Source organism: Nannospalax galili, unplaced genomic scaffold, assembly GCF_000622305.1.
Source record: "Nannospalax galili isolate Female #2095 unplaced genomic scaffold, S.galili_v1.0 scaffold165, whole genome shotgun sequence".
Lineage (NCBI taxonomy): Eukaryota > Metazoa > Chordata > Mammalia > Rodentia > Spalacidae > Nannospalax > Nannospalax galili.
This window is the reverse complement of record NW_008352715.1, coordinates 370,035-387,902: the sequence shown is the minus strand read 5'-3', so window position 1 is coordinate 387,902 and position 17,868 is coordinate 370,035. Positions and strand designations below refer to the sequence as shown.

Here is a 17,868-nt window from a genome sequence, read left to right as displayed (position 1 = left end):
TCCATTTCATTTTAAAATAAACTTTCTTACAGAAAGACTCATTGTTTTTGCTAGTAACACTGAGATGTTGGTGCCTGCATCTCTAATCTGTATGTACCTGATTATTACTAGTAATATCAGTTGCACTTGGATCCTTGGTGCCTGTGTATGTCTATAAAGTCATTGGGTAGATTCCAATGGTAAACTTTATCACCTCTACTAATTAGTATGACGTAAATTTCCATGCTTCCTCCTCAAATATAATACATTTTTTAAATTTGTTGATGTGCGTGTGTGTGTGTGTGTGTGTGTGTGTGTGTGTGTATGTGTATCACACAGAACATCCCAAACCGTCTTACTCAGCTATACACCCACTTCCCAGATGGCACCCTCCCATAGCCTCCCTCCCCCCACTAGAGCCCTTATACTCTGATATTCCTGCTACTGTCTGCTGTGTTGGCAGCACCCCCAGACACTCCCCACTACTTGCCCTTCTGGTGGATCTAGTCAGCTTATCTAGAGGTCTGTTTTAGAAGGGTCAACTGTTCCTCATCTAGCAGCAATCAGTTGTCAATATTCCTTTAGATAAGATTGGGGTCTGCTGTTCATTTTCCCAGTTCTATGCTGGGATACTATCTGGGAGTTCCTTTGGCCACCCTGGCCAACAGCTCAAAAGAAGGAATCTCCTATCTGGCATTGTTGACTGTTATGTAGCCTTTAGCTATGCATATGGCCTTTTAAGAAATTATATTGGCCCTTTAATCTTTGGTTATACTTTCCTTTTAGGTGTTTAAGGCCACACAGTTGGCCCAGATAAACCAATTTATTTTTACTCTTAATGTCCTTTGAGGATCTGTTCCTCAGGGGTCACATGGGCTTGGGAGGAGCCCCTGGCTCTTTTTTTCTTACCAGTTCCATCTATGTGAAGATAAGTCAAAGGTCCTGCTTGACCATAGTTGGCTTTGCTTGGAAGCATGGAGGAAATGATTACTTTGTGTTGACCCTCCTCTTTGTAGCCTTGACACTGGTTCAAATTTATCTGGTGGGGTCTCCATGGCCTCATTGATCAAGAGGACAGGTGACCCACCACAATTACAGGACATTTTGAAATATGCTCATAGTCACCTGGAACTAGTTGACCTAGAAGGGCATGGAGCAAAAAGTATCCTTTGTGTCCCTCTGACCAAATTATTATAGGCCTGAAAGTATTTCTGTTAAACATCCAAGAAAGGTTAGTTCAACCAGTCTGGTACTTTTAATTACTGTGTGTCATGTAGATAAATCTTGGGCAAAGACTAATTGTTCTCAGATAAACCTTATCTAGACATGTATTTCTTGATCTGCTATGTACAATTTGTCAGTAGGTTTTAGGAGTAATATGGTTCCCTCTGGTTTTCAAAACTTACTAGGCATTGTTTATCTCTCACATTTTCTCACCCCTCTATCATGGTTTTCCTAGTTAAGATGCCCCAATTTCCCCCCTTTCTCCCTTAATAATATCCTTCTCCTATGGTCCTACCTCTCTTGAGCTCCTTCTTTCCCTTTATCCCTTAGGTTCCTTATATACCTTTCCCTTGCCGCTCCCTTAAACTAACCCAATTTTTATCCATATCTCCCTATTAAGTCCTGTTTCCTACTTTTCTTCTCTTTCAGGTTCTTACTTTTGCTTCACCTCCCTGTTTCCCTTCCATTATCCTGGTTCCTGCAGTTATGCCTGGATACATACTCACTCATCAGAGTTTGGTTCTAGGATCCACATATGAGGGAGTACATATGTCTATTTTTTTTCTGATTCTGTGTTACTTCACTTAGTATAACAGTTTCTAGTTCCATCCATTTACCTGCAAATTTCATGATTTCATCTTTCTTTACTGCTGAGAAAAACTCTATCATATAAATGAACTACATTTTCATTACCTACTCGTCAATTGAGGGACATTAGGTTGCTTCCATCTCTTAGCTACTGTGAAAATAACAGCAACAAACATGGATGTACAAGTGTCTCTGCAATAGGATGAGCTCTTTGGGTATATGCCAAGGAGTGGTATAACTGGGTCAAATGGGAGGTTCATTTGTACTGTTTTAAGAGTTCTCCACACTGCTTTCCATAGGGGTTGAATAAGTTTCCAGCCCCACCACCAGTGGATGAGTGTTCCCCTTTCCCCACATCCTCTCCAACATTTGTTATGATTTGTTTCTTGATCTAAGCCAGTTTGACTGGGGTAAGATGAAATCTTAAAGTAGTTTTAATTTGCATTTCCCCAATTATTAGTGACGTTGAACATCTTTTAAGATGCTTCTTAGCCATCTTTACTTCTTCTTTTGAGAACTCTCTGTTCAGCTCCTTAGCCCATCTTTTAATTGGCTTACTTCTTGTCTTGATTCTCTGTTTTGTGAGTTTGTTATATATTCTGGATATTAAACCTCTGTCAGGTGTGTCCTTGGTGAAGACTTTCTCCTATTCTGTGGGTTTTCTGATAGCTTCCCTGGTTGCCTCCTGTGATGTACAGAAGCTTCTTAGTTTAATGAGGTCCCATTTGTTAATTCTTGCCCTTGTTTCCTGAGCAGTTGATATCCAGTTTAGAAAATCCTTTCCTACTCTTATATCTTGTAGCTTTTCCCCAATATTTTCTTCTAACAGCTTCAGAGTTTCAGGCTTTACATTGAGGTCTTTGAGCCATTTGGAATTGACTTTTGTGCAGGGTGAAAGATAGGGGTTTAGTTTCATTCTTCTACAGGTGCAGATCCAGTTTATTGAGCACCATTTGCTTAACATGGTCTCTTTCTTCCAATGAATATTCTTGGCCCCTTTGTCAAATATCAGGTGTCTGAAACTGCACTTGCTCATATTTGGGTCTTCAATTTTTTGTCAAAGGCCTTCTCTGCATCTATTGAAATGACCATGTGGTTCTTGTCGTTGAGCCCATTTATGTGATTTATGACATTTATTGACTTACGTATATTGAACCATCCCTGCATCTCTGGAATAAAGCCAGCTTGATCATGGTGGATGATTTTTTTGATGTGTGCCTGTATGCGGTTTGCAAGTATCTTGTTGAGAATTTTGGCATCTATGTTCATAAAGGATATGAATCAATAGTTTTCTTTTTTGGTTGTATCTTTACCTGGCTTTGTTATTAGAGTGATGCTGGCTTCATAGAAGGAATTTGGAAGTTCTCCATCCATTTCTCTTTACCTGGCTTTGGTATTAGAGTGATGCTGGCTTCAGAGAAGGAATTTGGAAGTTCTCCCTCCATTTCTATCATTTTGAATAAATTAAGTAGTGTTCGTTGTAGATCTTCCTTAAATGTCTGATAGAATTCTGCTGTATATTCATCTAGTCTTGGGCTTTTTATAGTCTGAATGTTTTGTATTACTGTTTCAAATTAGTTTTGTGTTATGTGTCTGTTTAAACTTTTAATCTCTTCTTGGTTTAGTTTTGGTGGTTCCTATGCCTTTAGATATCTGTCCATTTCTTTTAGGTTTTCAAATTTAGTAACAGGTATGTTTTTAAAGTAATAAGGTGTTTTGATCAAATCCTGCCCACTCCCTCCCCTCCAACTCCTCCCATATCCCCCCATCACTTTTCTGATAACTTCATGTACTCTTTCTTTTTTTTTAAAGAATAACTCTTATGATCTTAATTTACTGGTCCTGCCTGTTTGGTGTTCTATATGCTTACTGTATTTGTATGGGCATGTCTTTCTTTCATTTTGGGAAATTTTCTTCCACGATTCTGTTGAAGATCTGGTCCATGCCATTATCCTGGGATTCTTTTCCTTCCTATATGCCTAAGATTCGTAAGTTTGGTCCTTTTATGGTGTCATACACATCTTGCCTACTCCATTCTTGTGAGTTCTTAAATTTTTCATAATCTTTGCTTGACTGGTCTTTTTCATCCACTTTATCTTCCAGTCTTGATACTCTGTTTTCCATTTCATTCATCCTGTTAGTGAGGCTTTCTCCTGTCATTTCTAATTGGCTTATTGACTGTTTCACTTCCTTCTTCATTTAGCCTGAGTATTCTTCAATATTTCTAACTCTTCTGAATTCATTCAGAAGTTTATCCCTACCTTCCTTCAGTTCTTTGATTTCTTTGTGTGTTTTTTAAATTCACCGAATTCTTTTATCATGCTTATAATTGTTCTTTTGGGTTCCATGTCCTTCATTATCTCTAGGGGGATCTCATTATACTCCTCTATAGGACTATTGATATTTGGTGGGGATATGATATTTTGGTTTTTCATGTTATTATTTTTGTGTGTGTATGATTTTGACATGTGAATTTCTTTTGTAGTTTCTGATTCTTCTGTGAGACTCGAGCCTTCAAGTTTAGGTTTGCTTTTTTTGTGTGAACTTTATGTGCCTTGGTGGTTTACTTTTTGGGCATGAAAAGCTGGTTCCTCTAAGCTTCCAGTTCTCTCTTTTGATTTTATATTAGAGTGGCCAGATTGCTTTTGTCTTCAGGAGTTCCCACAGAGGCACCAATTCAAATGAGGATCAGATGCTCTCAGCCTTTCTCCTAAGGTCTGGATCCCTCCAGGAAAGATTTTGGCCTCAGGAATTTTCAGGTTGGACTGGCCTGGGAGCCCAGCCCAGGAAAGATGCTGGTCTAGGGGTAGCTGGTGGCCATGCCACCCAGAGTTGCAAAGGAAGTTGGGGGCGGGAACCTGTCCCAAGTGCTCCTGGCAACTGCACTGAGGAGCTGGGTTGGTCTGGATGCAAAGAATCAGGAAGAGGAAAGGTCAGCTCCAGTATCCAGGAAAGAGGCTGGTAGGTCCTGCAGGCCCAGGGAAGCAGATGGAAGTGAGGGTGGGGCCAGGCCCATAAGCAGTGCTCCTAGGGACCCGAAAAGGTACCGAGTTGTTCTGGATGCAAAGGATAAGGAAGCAGTAGTGGTTCCCCAGGTGTCTGGGGCACCAAGACAAGAAATTATTTATTTATTCATTTTTTTATGTGTATGAGTGCATTGCTTGCATGTAAGTAGGTGAACCCATGTCATGCAATGCCTGCTGTGGTCAGAAGATGGTGACAGATCCCCTGGATCTGGAGGTATGGATAGTTGTTATCCACCTTGTAGGTTCTGGGTATCCAACCTGGGTCCTCTGCAAGAGCAGTCAGTGCTCTTATCTACTGAGTCATCTCTCCAGCCCCCTTTATTTTAATATTTGAGACAAAAATATGCTAGTTTGGGAGCCCAAAGTACTCTTTTGTCTAAAAGAAAGTGTTGAATACAGTTAGAAAATTACTGAAGTCAAGGACCAGACATTTCACTTACTAATAGAACAATCCTTAAAAGTAATTTAAATTTAATTTTTGCTTATAACACAGTCATAAAAAGAAGAATTATTAGGCGAACAAAGGCCTTTTCAAACTGTAGATCCAATATAGTCAAATCTTGAGTCTCGGATTGTTCCACAGCATGACCCACATTATTTGGCTTCTTACCTTGAAATTTTCATCTCTTTTTACTTAATAACAAAAGAATAAATTGCTTCAGAGATTTGAATACTGGTAATTGAACTTTATGTGGTTCAGTATTTAGTTCTTTAGTTTTTCATTTGTTAACTCTTCCCCTTTAGTATATTGATTACTATCTATGCCTTTCTCAGGATTTTGGTGAGGGCATTTGATCATGAGAGTTCTTAATGATATGTGGAAGAGGAGACTGTAAGACCAAAATTCTGGAATTGAGAAGATGGCTGAGTCAGTGCAGTGCCTGCTGTGTAAGCATGAGGATCTGCGCACCGCTCCCCTGAACACATGTAAAAAGTCAGGCACATTGGCATGCACCTGAAGCCCAGAGCTGAGGAAGCAGAGACAGGAGGATCCCTGGGGCTTTCTGGCCAGCAAATTTAGTTGAATCTGAGAGCTCCGGGCTTAGTGACAGAACCTGTCTCTAAAACATATGATAGAGATCAATATAGGAAGATACATAATGTACATCTCTGCCCTCCACATACATGCATATGTGTCTCCACAAATTTGCATATATATAAATATATACACAAATACACACAGAAAATTTGACAAATACTTCAGAAAGCATTTAAATAAGAGCTAACTCTTATTTCAAACATTTCTCTTTGGTACGTGTGCCAAGATGACAGTAAAAGATGTCTTAATTTTTGTATTGTTAGAGACTAATTTGTATAAACTTTTATTTATCAGCATGAAAGAAAAGAATTCTTATAGTACTTTGTGTAGAGTATTTTATATCATTATTAATGTTTAGAATTATTAGGGTTATTCAATGTATTTGTGTGCCCAATTTAAACATTCTTTATGGCACTTCAGAAATACAAATAATCTCCTGATGCCAATTTGTTTTATGACATATTATCCAGTTACTGGGAAGAATCTAAGTCTTCCTAAGTAAGAAAATTATCTACTAAATAACCAGTCTTTAATGAGGTGTTTTCAGAGTTGGCTGTTTTCCTAAGAATTATTCATATAATTTAGAGCAAATTTGTAGTGAAGTTTCTAAATTATCCAGCAGGGGGTGCCCATAAGAAGACTGATGGTGGGCAATGCTGAACTATTTGTTTTGGAAGTGATGTAGTTACTTATGTCACTTCTGTATATTCAATCCAAATCTATGCATGTCTAGAATATATTTTAATGACTATATAAAAACTTAAATGTCATCTAGAATTGCAGTAATGTTAATGAGTTTGGCATAGCCAAGTCTCTAAATAATTTGTAAATGTTGAGTAGCTATTTTAAAACCTTACCTTTAGGAGCTAATCTCTCTCTGACTCTATGTTTCTGTCTGTCTCTGTCTCTCTGTCTCTGTCTCACTCTCTTTCTCTCTCTCCATAAAACACACATATGCAAGCAACCATGTGGCTAATTTGAAGATAATAATTATAAAAGAATATTCTTATATTTCATTAAGCTGAACAGCATGGAATACAGAATCCAACAAATTCTTTTGAACATCACTTTATTATGGGTTGGCTCTAAAAATCGGTGGCCTTTCTGATTCTTTCCGTCTCCCATAATCATAATTGGTTTAGCAAAGTGCCTATATTGCTAATCTCTCTCGTTTCTATGTTGATTAAGCCTCTCCTAATGGAGCCAGTGCATACAGAGGAAAGCAAAAGAAATTACACTGCTGGAGAATTTAAATGAACGATATACAAGATCAAGGAGGGCAACATGCAAACCCACATTATTAAAATTTGAAATTAATTCCTAACCTTCTGAAGAGACTAGCTATAGGTTAAGTGGTAATGATGACAATAATAACACATTTATGCAGTGCCTCCTGGCTTCCACATAAATTATCTCCTTGATTCTTCACCGAGATCCTATGTAGTAGATATCATTCCCATTCTTCAGTTTAGGAAACTGAAGCTCAGGGAGGGCTTAAGAGACTAGTTCAAATTCATGCAACCATCAAGCACAGTTGACGCTTCAGTTCATATGGTCTGAGTTTGATTCACACTCCTTTTTGTCTTCTGTCAGATTTATCCCAATTATTAATGCTAAATTCTTGTCTTACAAAAGTAAGGAAGAAATCCGAACAGCAAGCACATCATCTCAAAATTATTAAGAGGAGCTTACGTTAGTTGAGAAACTGCGGCAGTCACTTCTGGAAACAGCTGCCTGGTACCTTGCCATCCGCTCCTTCAGGGAGACAACCTCCAGATCAGACTCGTCTTCACTTCCAGCAGGACTATTTTCGGTGGGCTTAGTAGGGCTGAAAGTTCCTGAAAACAAATGTAACATTCTCAGATAGGTGTCAAGCTTGAAAAGAAAATTGAACCACTGTATAAACAGTGGGTACTTTAAAAGTATTTGGTATCCTAAAACATACTGCAACATGTCACAATATTTCTTCTTTTTAATATATTTTATCGATTTTATTTGTATCTTTATGTGTATGAGTACCTTGCCTGCATGTGTGTAAGTATACCCGTAACCCCGTATTGTGCAATGCCCGCAGTGGTCAGAAGGTAGTGATGGATTCCCTGAAACCGGAATTGCCATGTAGGTGTTGGAAATTGAACCTGTGTCCTCTGCATGAGCACTCAGTGCTCTTAACCACCGAGTCATCTCTCTAGCCGCAATGTCACGATAGTTTCAATGTGTCTTGGTCAACTGTTTCCTTTCTTCAAGCCCTCAGACACAGCTAGAAATGCTTATCCAGGAGCATGTGCTTGTGAAAGATTACTGCTCCTTCCTCCTACCTCTGTAGTTACTATGAGAAATGACTATTTATTAATATGTAGATGATGTTAATAATTTGCATTCTTCAAGTACTATATATTGCATTTATGATTAATGCTCTACAAGCATCTCATTTTCTTCTCTAACAACCTTGTGAGGTATTTTCTAAAATTTACGTAGGAGAAAAAGAAGTTCATAGTAGTTAAAAAACCCTTCCGGGATCATACAACCCTTTATAAATAGCAAGTTTGAATATGGTTGGACTCAATCTTTAGCGTGCCCAAATTTCTCTTTGTTTCTCTTCCTTACTGCTCTTCCCTCAAGGAGATACATCAAACTAAAATATTCATTGCTATGAGAATTATACATTGTTTATTCTTTCATTCACAGAGGCCTGTGCTCCATAAGAAAGAAGTAAAAGTATCATTAAAAATAGCTTTGTCTTTCACCCATCAGAGAGCTGATATTTTCGCATTAAACTGTCTAGCAGACAGAACTGAAGAAGAGCACCAATTACACACATGCAACCAGAGCAAAAGACTGATGGCAAGTCTGAAGAAGAACAGGAGCAAGAACAGAATGATTCTAGGATTGGCTAGTCTAACTCAATTTAAACAGATCCACTGAGCATCAAACAGTATGACCTTCAGTATTTTCTTGTGCCTTAATATTTTCTTTCTATTCAAAGAACATAAGGACTCCCATGGGCATGTGATTCTCCACCACTGTTAATGTTTTATGTGCCTGAACTGGTGTCAAAACTAGGTTTCCTCCTTTAATCTAGTGACTTTTTGCTATGTTAGCCTTTACTTGGTGGTTTATTATTCATTCTTAGATTACTCTGTGTGTGTGTGTATGTGTGTGTGTGTGTGTGTGTGTGTGTGTGTGTGTGTGTGTGTGTGTGTCTGTGTCTGTGTCTCTGTGTGTGTGTCTGTGTGGTCTATGTTCGATGTGTATACACAGGTATGCATGTGCCAAGGCCAGAGGAGGGCATCAAGTATGTGTGCATGCATGTACATGTGCTCGTATGTGTATTGATAACTATGCATGCACTCCATGCTTCTTACTCTTAGGCCTAAAGCTCCTGGGACACACAGGGTACAGCTGCTTGGTGTATTTTATTATTTGGTTTGGTTTAAGATGACCATTCTGGACCAAGCTCTAAATCACCTCAAGTAACAACATACAAACCCACTGTCTTTCCTACTTCTTCTCAGCCCTTGGCCTACAACCTTCACATTAAACAGTTTATTGAGTTGTCTGCTTCTTCTTTTTTTTTTTTTACTTCTTTAAGGTTTATGCACACAATTACTAACAAGAACAAGTTCTGTGGCTCAAAAAATTTTACAGTCATTTGCATTTTGACTCCTTCGTGAATGTTTGGTGCTCCGTAGACTCTTCTGTTTTGATTTTACTAAAAGTACTTTATTTAGCATGTTACAAAAATACAGGCTATAAAAGGGTGATAAGTTGTACTGTGTGGTGAGCACTGTGATTGACTGTACAACAGTGACATGTTCACAACAAATGTTAGCTATCTTGAAATTCACCTGATATCCCAAACCTCTTATCATATAAGAGTCTACATTGCCCATAAATTTGGATAAAAAAGATTCCCACAAATCAGCAATTCTCTTTCATATACTAAAGAAGAGATATCTTTTTGTTTCCATGAGGTTAATCTATCTGCACACATGGATTCAGTTTATGTTCAATTGCGGAATTCTCATCTTGATGTGAATGAATGCCATATAGCTTTTATCAAACATAACTCACTAAAGATTTTTCATATTAAAATATAAATATTATTTTGTGTACTAGTCACAAATGTTATCACTCCTTTTTTAATCTTAGTAGAAATCTAGCCTGTTTATTTTTGTAAAAATATACAGATGATAGTGTTCACTTATAAAGCCTTTAATTCTTATTGTATTTCAACCTATGGGAAAAATTTCAAGGTTATTATTCAAGCAGTCAGTGGCATGAGTGTTAAGAGATGTGTTTGCCAGCCCTCCATGGTCTTTTAGGCTGAGAAGAAGAAACCACATTTCTATGTATCCTCCAAACTTCCACTCCCATAACTGTGTATAGGCATTAGGGTACAGGTAGAAAAATTATGTTGAGTAAACAAGAAATCATATTGTTTCTTAGTATTCTAAGGAAACATCTGCCAAGTTCTTCATGGGAAAACAAGATAATGTTCTTTTTCCTTGCTTAATCTCTAATGCAGGGCACACAGGCACTCCTGACTTGATATTGACAACATGTGATGCAGGTTTTCGGCCTTGACTAGACAGCACTTTCCTTTAGGATATGTGGGGAAGAAGAGAGGATCATGAAGTGCCCAACTTTATTGTGCCTGTTTCATAACACGTGGGTGTTCTGTTTATAGAGCAGAAGAAAATGAGTTGAGAGAATATTTTTCAAAGTTGAAGGGGAGAAAAGAACAAATAAAGATATTTGTTGTTATGTAGTCCTTGTGAAAAAATAGAGTGATGAAACTGATCACTGTAAATGAAACAAAGCATGAACAAACTATAATATTAAAGTACAGGCAAAGAGAAAAGGAAAAAAGGAACAAATACTTGGACAATTCTTGATAGAAATGTCTATAAGTATTAACATCCCAAAATGATTTAGTTAAATTTTTTTGTGTCTTGATTCAATTAAGTAACCTAAATCCTAAGAAGTACTATGAATCCTTCTGTTGTTCTCAGAGTTAGTGGCATTGTTCCAATTAGAATCCATCACACGCTAAATATGGAAAGCTTTCCTTTATTTGCTTTTACAAATAATATTGCCAGTTCATTAAAATAGTAATTATTTTTGTAATATAATAAATATCACAAAAGAGAAATAATATATAAAGAAGTAATTTGACAGAAAATAAGGTACTAAAAATGCAATCTGTTATCATGATCAGTATCAGATACCTAAGAGAATAATGCTTTTTAGTAAGTGTTCTATGAGTCTTAGTGAAAAGATTTACATGACATTTTTTATAATACGAAAAGTTCTATAAAATATAAAATCCAAATTTAGGGGGCTGGAGAAATGACTCAACGGTTAAGAGAACTGGCTGCTCTTGCGGAAGGTACGGGTTCAATTCCCAGCACCCACATGGTAGTTAACAACTGTCCATAACTCCAGTTCCAGGGGAATCTGATGCCCACTTCTGACCTCCATGGGCACTTACATACATGCAGGCAATACACTCACTCAAAAATAAAAATAATAAATATTTTAAAAATCCAAGTTATGTCCTTTACTGTTTTCTCAACTCACAAAACACTATGCAACTAGAAGTCTCTTTTCTCAATCCCAAAACATATGCTGTTCTATAGCTTTTAGAAGCAAATGAATTCAATCAATCAACAAAATTTTTCCCAGGCTACAGAAATTCATTATAACTGAGTATTGCTTTCTATGGAAATTTTACATCTAAAGCAGTTTTTCCAGTACAGTTGTACAGTAATGATACACAGAGATTTTCTATCTCTTGGCCAATTATTCACATCTGTATGATTGGTCGCAGAAGAATGCTTGGATATGATAATGCAATAGGTCTGAGTTGGACTACTCATGCTTCATTTTTCTTCTACTTTTGGTATTTCAGTTGCCAAAGAAAGGGTACTTAGTAATATGCACGGATTCATATCAGCAGACATTCGAAAAGGTTACTGACACTATGGACTATCCTCATCTAGCTCTTCAGAAAATTTCAAATTTGCAATTAAACTATAAAAAATCTGTATTTCACGATAAGAAGTACCAAGTATATCCCATCCAACAATTATCTAAACATGTTAAATGTTATAAATATGATCCTAACATCTTCATAGGGTACCAGTGTAGGAATAAACCTTGGCAGCTTGATACACAAACTTAAGGTCAGTGTGGTTCTCCAAAGTGCTGTTAAGGGTCATACAAATGTCCGTGAAAAAAATGCCTAACGTGACAGGGTCAGAGGAACAAGTTCTTTTTCACTGTCTCATTTATAAAGCCAGATTTCATTTCAGCACGATTTCTTTCTTTCCCCCAAGACTTCACTTTAATTTATAATATATGTTTAAACAATTTTATATGTTATTTTATGTATATATTATTAATATTTTATTTTCTATTTTGATTTTGTGTATATGAATGCATTTTCTGCATGTGTATAAGTGCACCCATGTTGTGCAATGATTGCAGAGGTTAGAAGAAGGCATCAGATTCCCCTGGTACTGGAGTTAGGATGGCTGTTCGCTGCTATGTGGGTGTTGGAACCTGAACCTGGGTCTTCTGCAAGAGCCGCCAGTGCTGTTAACCACTGAGCTATTTCTACAGCCCCTTATGTACATTTTTATTGAGTTTTTGTGCATTTCCTATAATATAGCTTAATCAAATTTAGACCTCCTCCCCCATCTGCACCTCCCATAGCCTCCCCACTGGATTTCATGCATTCTGTCATATATGTTAAGGCCTATCCAGTCAAACATTTGTACCCAAATGTCCCTCGGTGAAAGCTCACTCACTGGAGTCTAGTCAGTCGTTCTAGAGCCGTTCCCTTAAAGGAGATCAACTCTCCCAAAGCCTGTCATAATTGATTGCCAATAGGTCCTCAGCTAAGGTTGGAGACTACTGCCCATTTTCCCAGTTCTATGCTGGATTTTTGATGGATTGAGTCAGCATGAATTTTGTGCATGCTGTCATCATTGTTGCAAGTTCATATGAATAAGTTCCCAGAGGCCTGAAAGCCTCTGTTTCCTTATGTTCAGGCACCAACCCTTCAAGTTGTTGGTCAGGGTAGTCCAAGAGACTGCCAAAATAACACAGGATATTGCCACAGTCCTTGGTTACCTCCCAGAACTTGAAGATAAGACCCTATTGCTGAAGACAAGACACAGGACTTGGAGCAATGGAGCTGGAATTGACCTGGAAACCTTATCCTTGAAGACTAGCTCTCATAGTTATAGAGAATGCTATTCATGTTGCTAAGGGAGAAAAATCATTCAACGGACCAAGCCAGCTGTAAAGCCTAATAACCACAACAGCTGACATGCCCAACTATCTCTATTGGTGCAGTAGTGGTGCTTTTAATCTAATGGATAATCAACAGCTATCTAATTGAACTTAAAGTCCTCTCTATGGGAGGGAACTCATGTGTGGTACTGTAAACATAGCCAAATACCCATGGTTGGAATGTCATAGATTCTAGAGAAAACCTTATCTCTGTCATATCGCTAGACAAATGAAATTTCTTACTATATCCTAAATACGAATAATTTAAGTCTGGCTTACATAACTTTGAAATTTATGTGAATCATCTCATTTTTCCCTTTTGCTTGTGCCATATGAAATATGAAAAAGATTATAAAGTATTGAAATATCACAAGGAAGCCTATTGTGTACAATTAATGTTCTAATAAAATAGCAATAACCTGCAAACAAATGAAAAGTCTGTAGAGTGACATCGAAAATATTTCAACATTTTATTGCATTAAGAAACTGCTTGCAAATAGATACAGTATTAAGATGACTACTAATGACTTATTGTTACACCCATACATTAATGCATCTCTCAGCTCTTACCAGAAAAGCTTCCTTATGCAGCAGATGGCAATTAACACAGAGAACCACAACTAGCCATCCTGCAGAGACTAAGAGGCTATAGAGTGCTTATCCTCAAATAGGACACCTCAAACCTCTGCATCCCAAGACTTATGGATCATTGTGGAAAAGAGGGCAGAAAGATTGTAGAAGCCAGAGGTGGTGGATGACCACAAGGAAACAGAGTTTTCCAGATAACTGGGTAGTTACTCATAGGAACTCACAGCAATGGTAACAGTACACACAAGTTCAATGTAAACTCACACCAGACAGAAGAGGAGGGGAAATATATATGAAAAACTGGCATGGTGAATTGGGTGGGTGCAGCAGATTGGAAGAGGACCTAAATTGATCAAAATATATTGCATGGAATTCACAAAATGCCATTTAGAAATACCTCCCCGCAAAGAAATCCTTGCTACTGTTTAGATTGGAAACCTGATATCACACATGTCTAATTTACAGACAAGATCAAGGTGAAATCAGAGTTGAGAAAAATACTAGGAATACGAAGGCAGATATGAAAGGCGATATATTGAAAGTGATTAACATATTAACAACAGTATCAAAGCAGATGGCAGAAATGGAGAACAGAGAAAAATCTAAACTACCATCACTTTATTGTGAGATATAGTAAAGGAAATATGTTGCTGAAAATAAAATTTGGACACAGATGGAAATGTTTGCCATGCCCAGAAATAAGCTCAAATATCTTATCAATGTTTTAGTAAATCCTCCATAATTTAAGATAAGAAATTTATGACATTTTTAGGCAATTGAAGAGTTTATGTGATGAAGAAACAAAATCCAGGTACTCTTAGATATCTTTTTACAACATCTAATACCTTCAGGAATTAGTTTCTGAAATTTTAGCTGTGTGAAACAATGAGTTTGTATGAATTTAAATTGATAACCAGGAGGGAAAGAAACAAAAAGTTAATACTAACCATGCAACAACAACAATAACAACAGCAACCAGCCAGAAAGTTCAAAAGGTTCTTAAAATATAGTATTTCCATATGAAGGTTGGTATAAAACAAATGCATATTATCAAAGTATTCATAGATTAAGCTCACATTGAAATTAAAGATAAATATTCTCAGAAAACATAGGAACAAAGAAACTTCATCTGAAACAATTTAGGAAGAAAATGATGGGTAAAACTGAAATATTACTCAAATACAAATAAAGAAAAACTGTCTTGACTACATTCTTTACAGGAAAATAGCAATGAAAACAAATTGTACTAAATGAGATAGACATCCATGCTATTGATAAAACACTACCTAGTTAATACATGGCAACCTCATGACCATTGTACAGAAACACAAAAAGACCAAGAGCAATCAGAAAAAGCAAAGCTTATGGAAAATTGACTTTAATGTGTCTCCTATTTTTTTCCAGAGGAAATTTGGAAAAAATTCAGTTATATAATTAAGAAGGTTCATTTTAACATTTCTACAAAGAAGATATGGCATCTCCACTATCCTCCAGAACTTTTAGTGTTCTTGGAGAAAGACAGGTGCTTACAGCCCAATATGGAAGTGGGCTTGTACAAGGCGAGTTGGGATCCTGTAGGCAGCACATAACCCAACTGATATGTCTAGGGGCCATTATGAGTGACAGCATCTGTAAAGTGGAACACCTCAGTGAATCATGGAGCCGGCCATGTGGCATATGTGTCAGTACAAAAGATACCGAAAGAATCACACAACATCAACACCAAGAAATTCTGTGGGGAAAAGTGGGTGGTGATGTTGAGGAAACCATTAAGACCATCACCTCACAGCTTACTGAAAACAGAGCACATGTTGAAGAGTGTAATACAATTTAAAGTGATGCAACTCCTTAGAAGAAGAGAGTGGTTCATAAATGATTTCAATAGATGTCTGAAGAGACATCAAAACACCTTTTCATGCAAAGTTTATAGCATAAAGGAAAAATGAATTTTGGCGTTGCAATCATTAACAGTTCAAGGCCACATACTTTCAATATACTTTAAATAAAGTTTGTTGAATAAAAGAAAACTAGACATGGACAATTACAACAAATGGGCTTAAGTGCTAAATTTCAATAATCAACACCAACAAGCTAGGAAAATTCTAAAATTATGAAAATATGGATGATGAACTTGAAAGAATGATTGTCAAGTATGAAGCAACAGATCTGTGTAAAGTACTTTCCGTGTGTCACACATTAATTCATGTGATGCTCTCCATCATGCCATGACTATTTTTACATTTTTATCTTCTTTATTCAGATAAGGAAACAGAGACAGAATGGTTATAAAACCTTCTGATCACATGGTCGGTGAGCAGCAGAGCTGGAAGAGCAGCTGAGTGCTCTGTGTCTAGTTTTGTGGCTTACCACAATTTTCTGTCACCTGTCATTAAGCACAAGTGTCTAGAAACCAGCCAACCAATCACCTTCTCCAGATTGCACTTGAAGGAAAATTTAGACAAAGTGATGCCTTTCTGTTATGAAGTGATTCATACTGCAGATATGAAAAAATATTTTAAAATCTCCCACATGGCTAATGCATTGTTATTATGACTCAAAAGAAACTCCAAGATTCAATGTCAAGTTAAACAGTTTAGAAGAAATATATGACTTTAACTATTTTTCTCTGATCTGTGAAATTCATACCCCAAATCTTGATTTAGTCATAAGAAGCAGGCAGAATGTGATGATGGGTCCCAAGGAAGTCTCAAGGCCAAGGCAGTTTTAGATGCTATTTTCAAGAAAGCAAACCCTCTTTCAGTGATCTAGCAATAGCCTTGCTATTTTATTTTGAACGTGTCATAAAGAAGTCAACTGTTTAGTACTTGGAAAATTGATTTGGAATTGAATTTGGAAAGTGATGAGCTAAATTCCATCAAACCTGACTATATGACCTATAACCAGTTTAGAGTCCTGTGAAAATATGCCAGGAGATAAATCATGGGTTCAGTGCCATTAGCCTACATAAATTTTTCTATAATTCTTAATATTTACATGTCCCTCAGCTAACAAGAAAATTCATCCCTGTAAGCATTCAAAAAGGCTGCTGTCAAGCAAAATTTGTAATCAATTTGAGTTCTATATATTCTTATCCTGATTTGAATATTATAAAACCAATAAATAGAGAATAAAATGAAGGAACAAGTATACAGCACAGACTTGCACTAATTCACAGCTCTAAAACCCATGCAAGGGCAGACAAATTAATAAAATGAGTGAAAATATATGCCACAACAGTACAAAAGCTATCTTGTGGCTTTCTTCTAGCTTGGAAACAGACTGTCTCTTACATTCACCATCCTGTTATCATATTTCCTTCAAAAACATCATGTTATTTGTACTCCTGTTACCTTCCTCCAAATCCATCCATGCATTCAATTGCACTGAACTTTATTCATATACAAAGATCCATCTCTAACTGTGATGTACAGAATTAACTCCAGCTTTCTTTCATTAAGTTTTTGCTCACCTTTTCTCTTCCTGTTTGCCAGATACCAGACAACATCCTGTAAGTCTAGTTGCCCAGGAGAGAAAGAAGATAAGATTCAGCCTGTAGTAGACAGAAAAGTAGTTGCCCAAAAGATGTTTATACTCTGAACCCATAACTTAACCTACATGAAAAAAAGAAAGAAATTTTGCAGATGCTATGGCGTTAAGGACCTCAGTATGGAAGAGTCTGCTGAATTCTCCAGACGTGTTCATTGTAACCCCCAAAGTCCTCATATGTGATAGAGGGAGAAATGAAGTATAGCAGAGTTAAAGTGCAGAACGGAGGCGGGGGGGGGGAGAGAAAGAGACACAGATAGAGGGAGATTGATTGTTAATTTCTGGCTTAGAAGGTGGAAATGATAAGTCAGCTCTTGTCTTCTGGAAGCTAGAACAAACAAGGAGATAATTCTCCCCTGGTGTTCCTAGAAAAAGCTGACCTAGACAGCCCCTTAATTTCAGCACAGTGAAACCCTTTTTGGACTCAGGACCCCTACAAATTTAAGGAATTTGTGCTGATGCTTCTGGTGGTCTGGGACAATGGGCATAGGACATTTGCATAAACATTCACTGTACACATAGATATAGCTGTCCAAGTCAGAAATCACTACATACACACACACATACACACACACA

General features: G+C 37.2%; 1 protein-coding gene across 2 annotated transcripts in view; it reads right to left on the bottom strand.

Annotated features, from left to right (window-relative positions):
• The window catches only part of Xirp2 (xin actin binding repeat containing 2), a 152,848-nt gene that overhangs the window by 47,957 nt on the left and 87,023 nt on the right, over positions 1-17,868 (bottom strand). For both annotated transcript variants that reach the window (XM_008849918.3, XM_008849919.1), the window contains exon 2: positions 7,549-7,694. In XM_008849918.3, the coding sequence (XP_008848140.1) occupies positions 7,549-7,694 (146 nt within the window). The remainder of the gene's footprint in view (positions 1-7,548; positions 7,695-17,868) is intronic.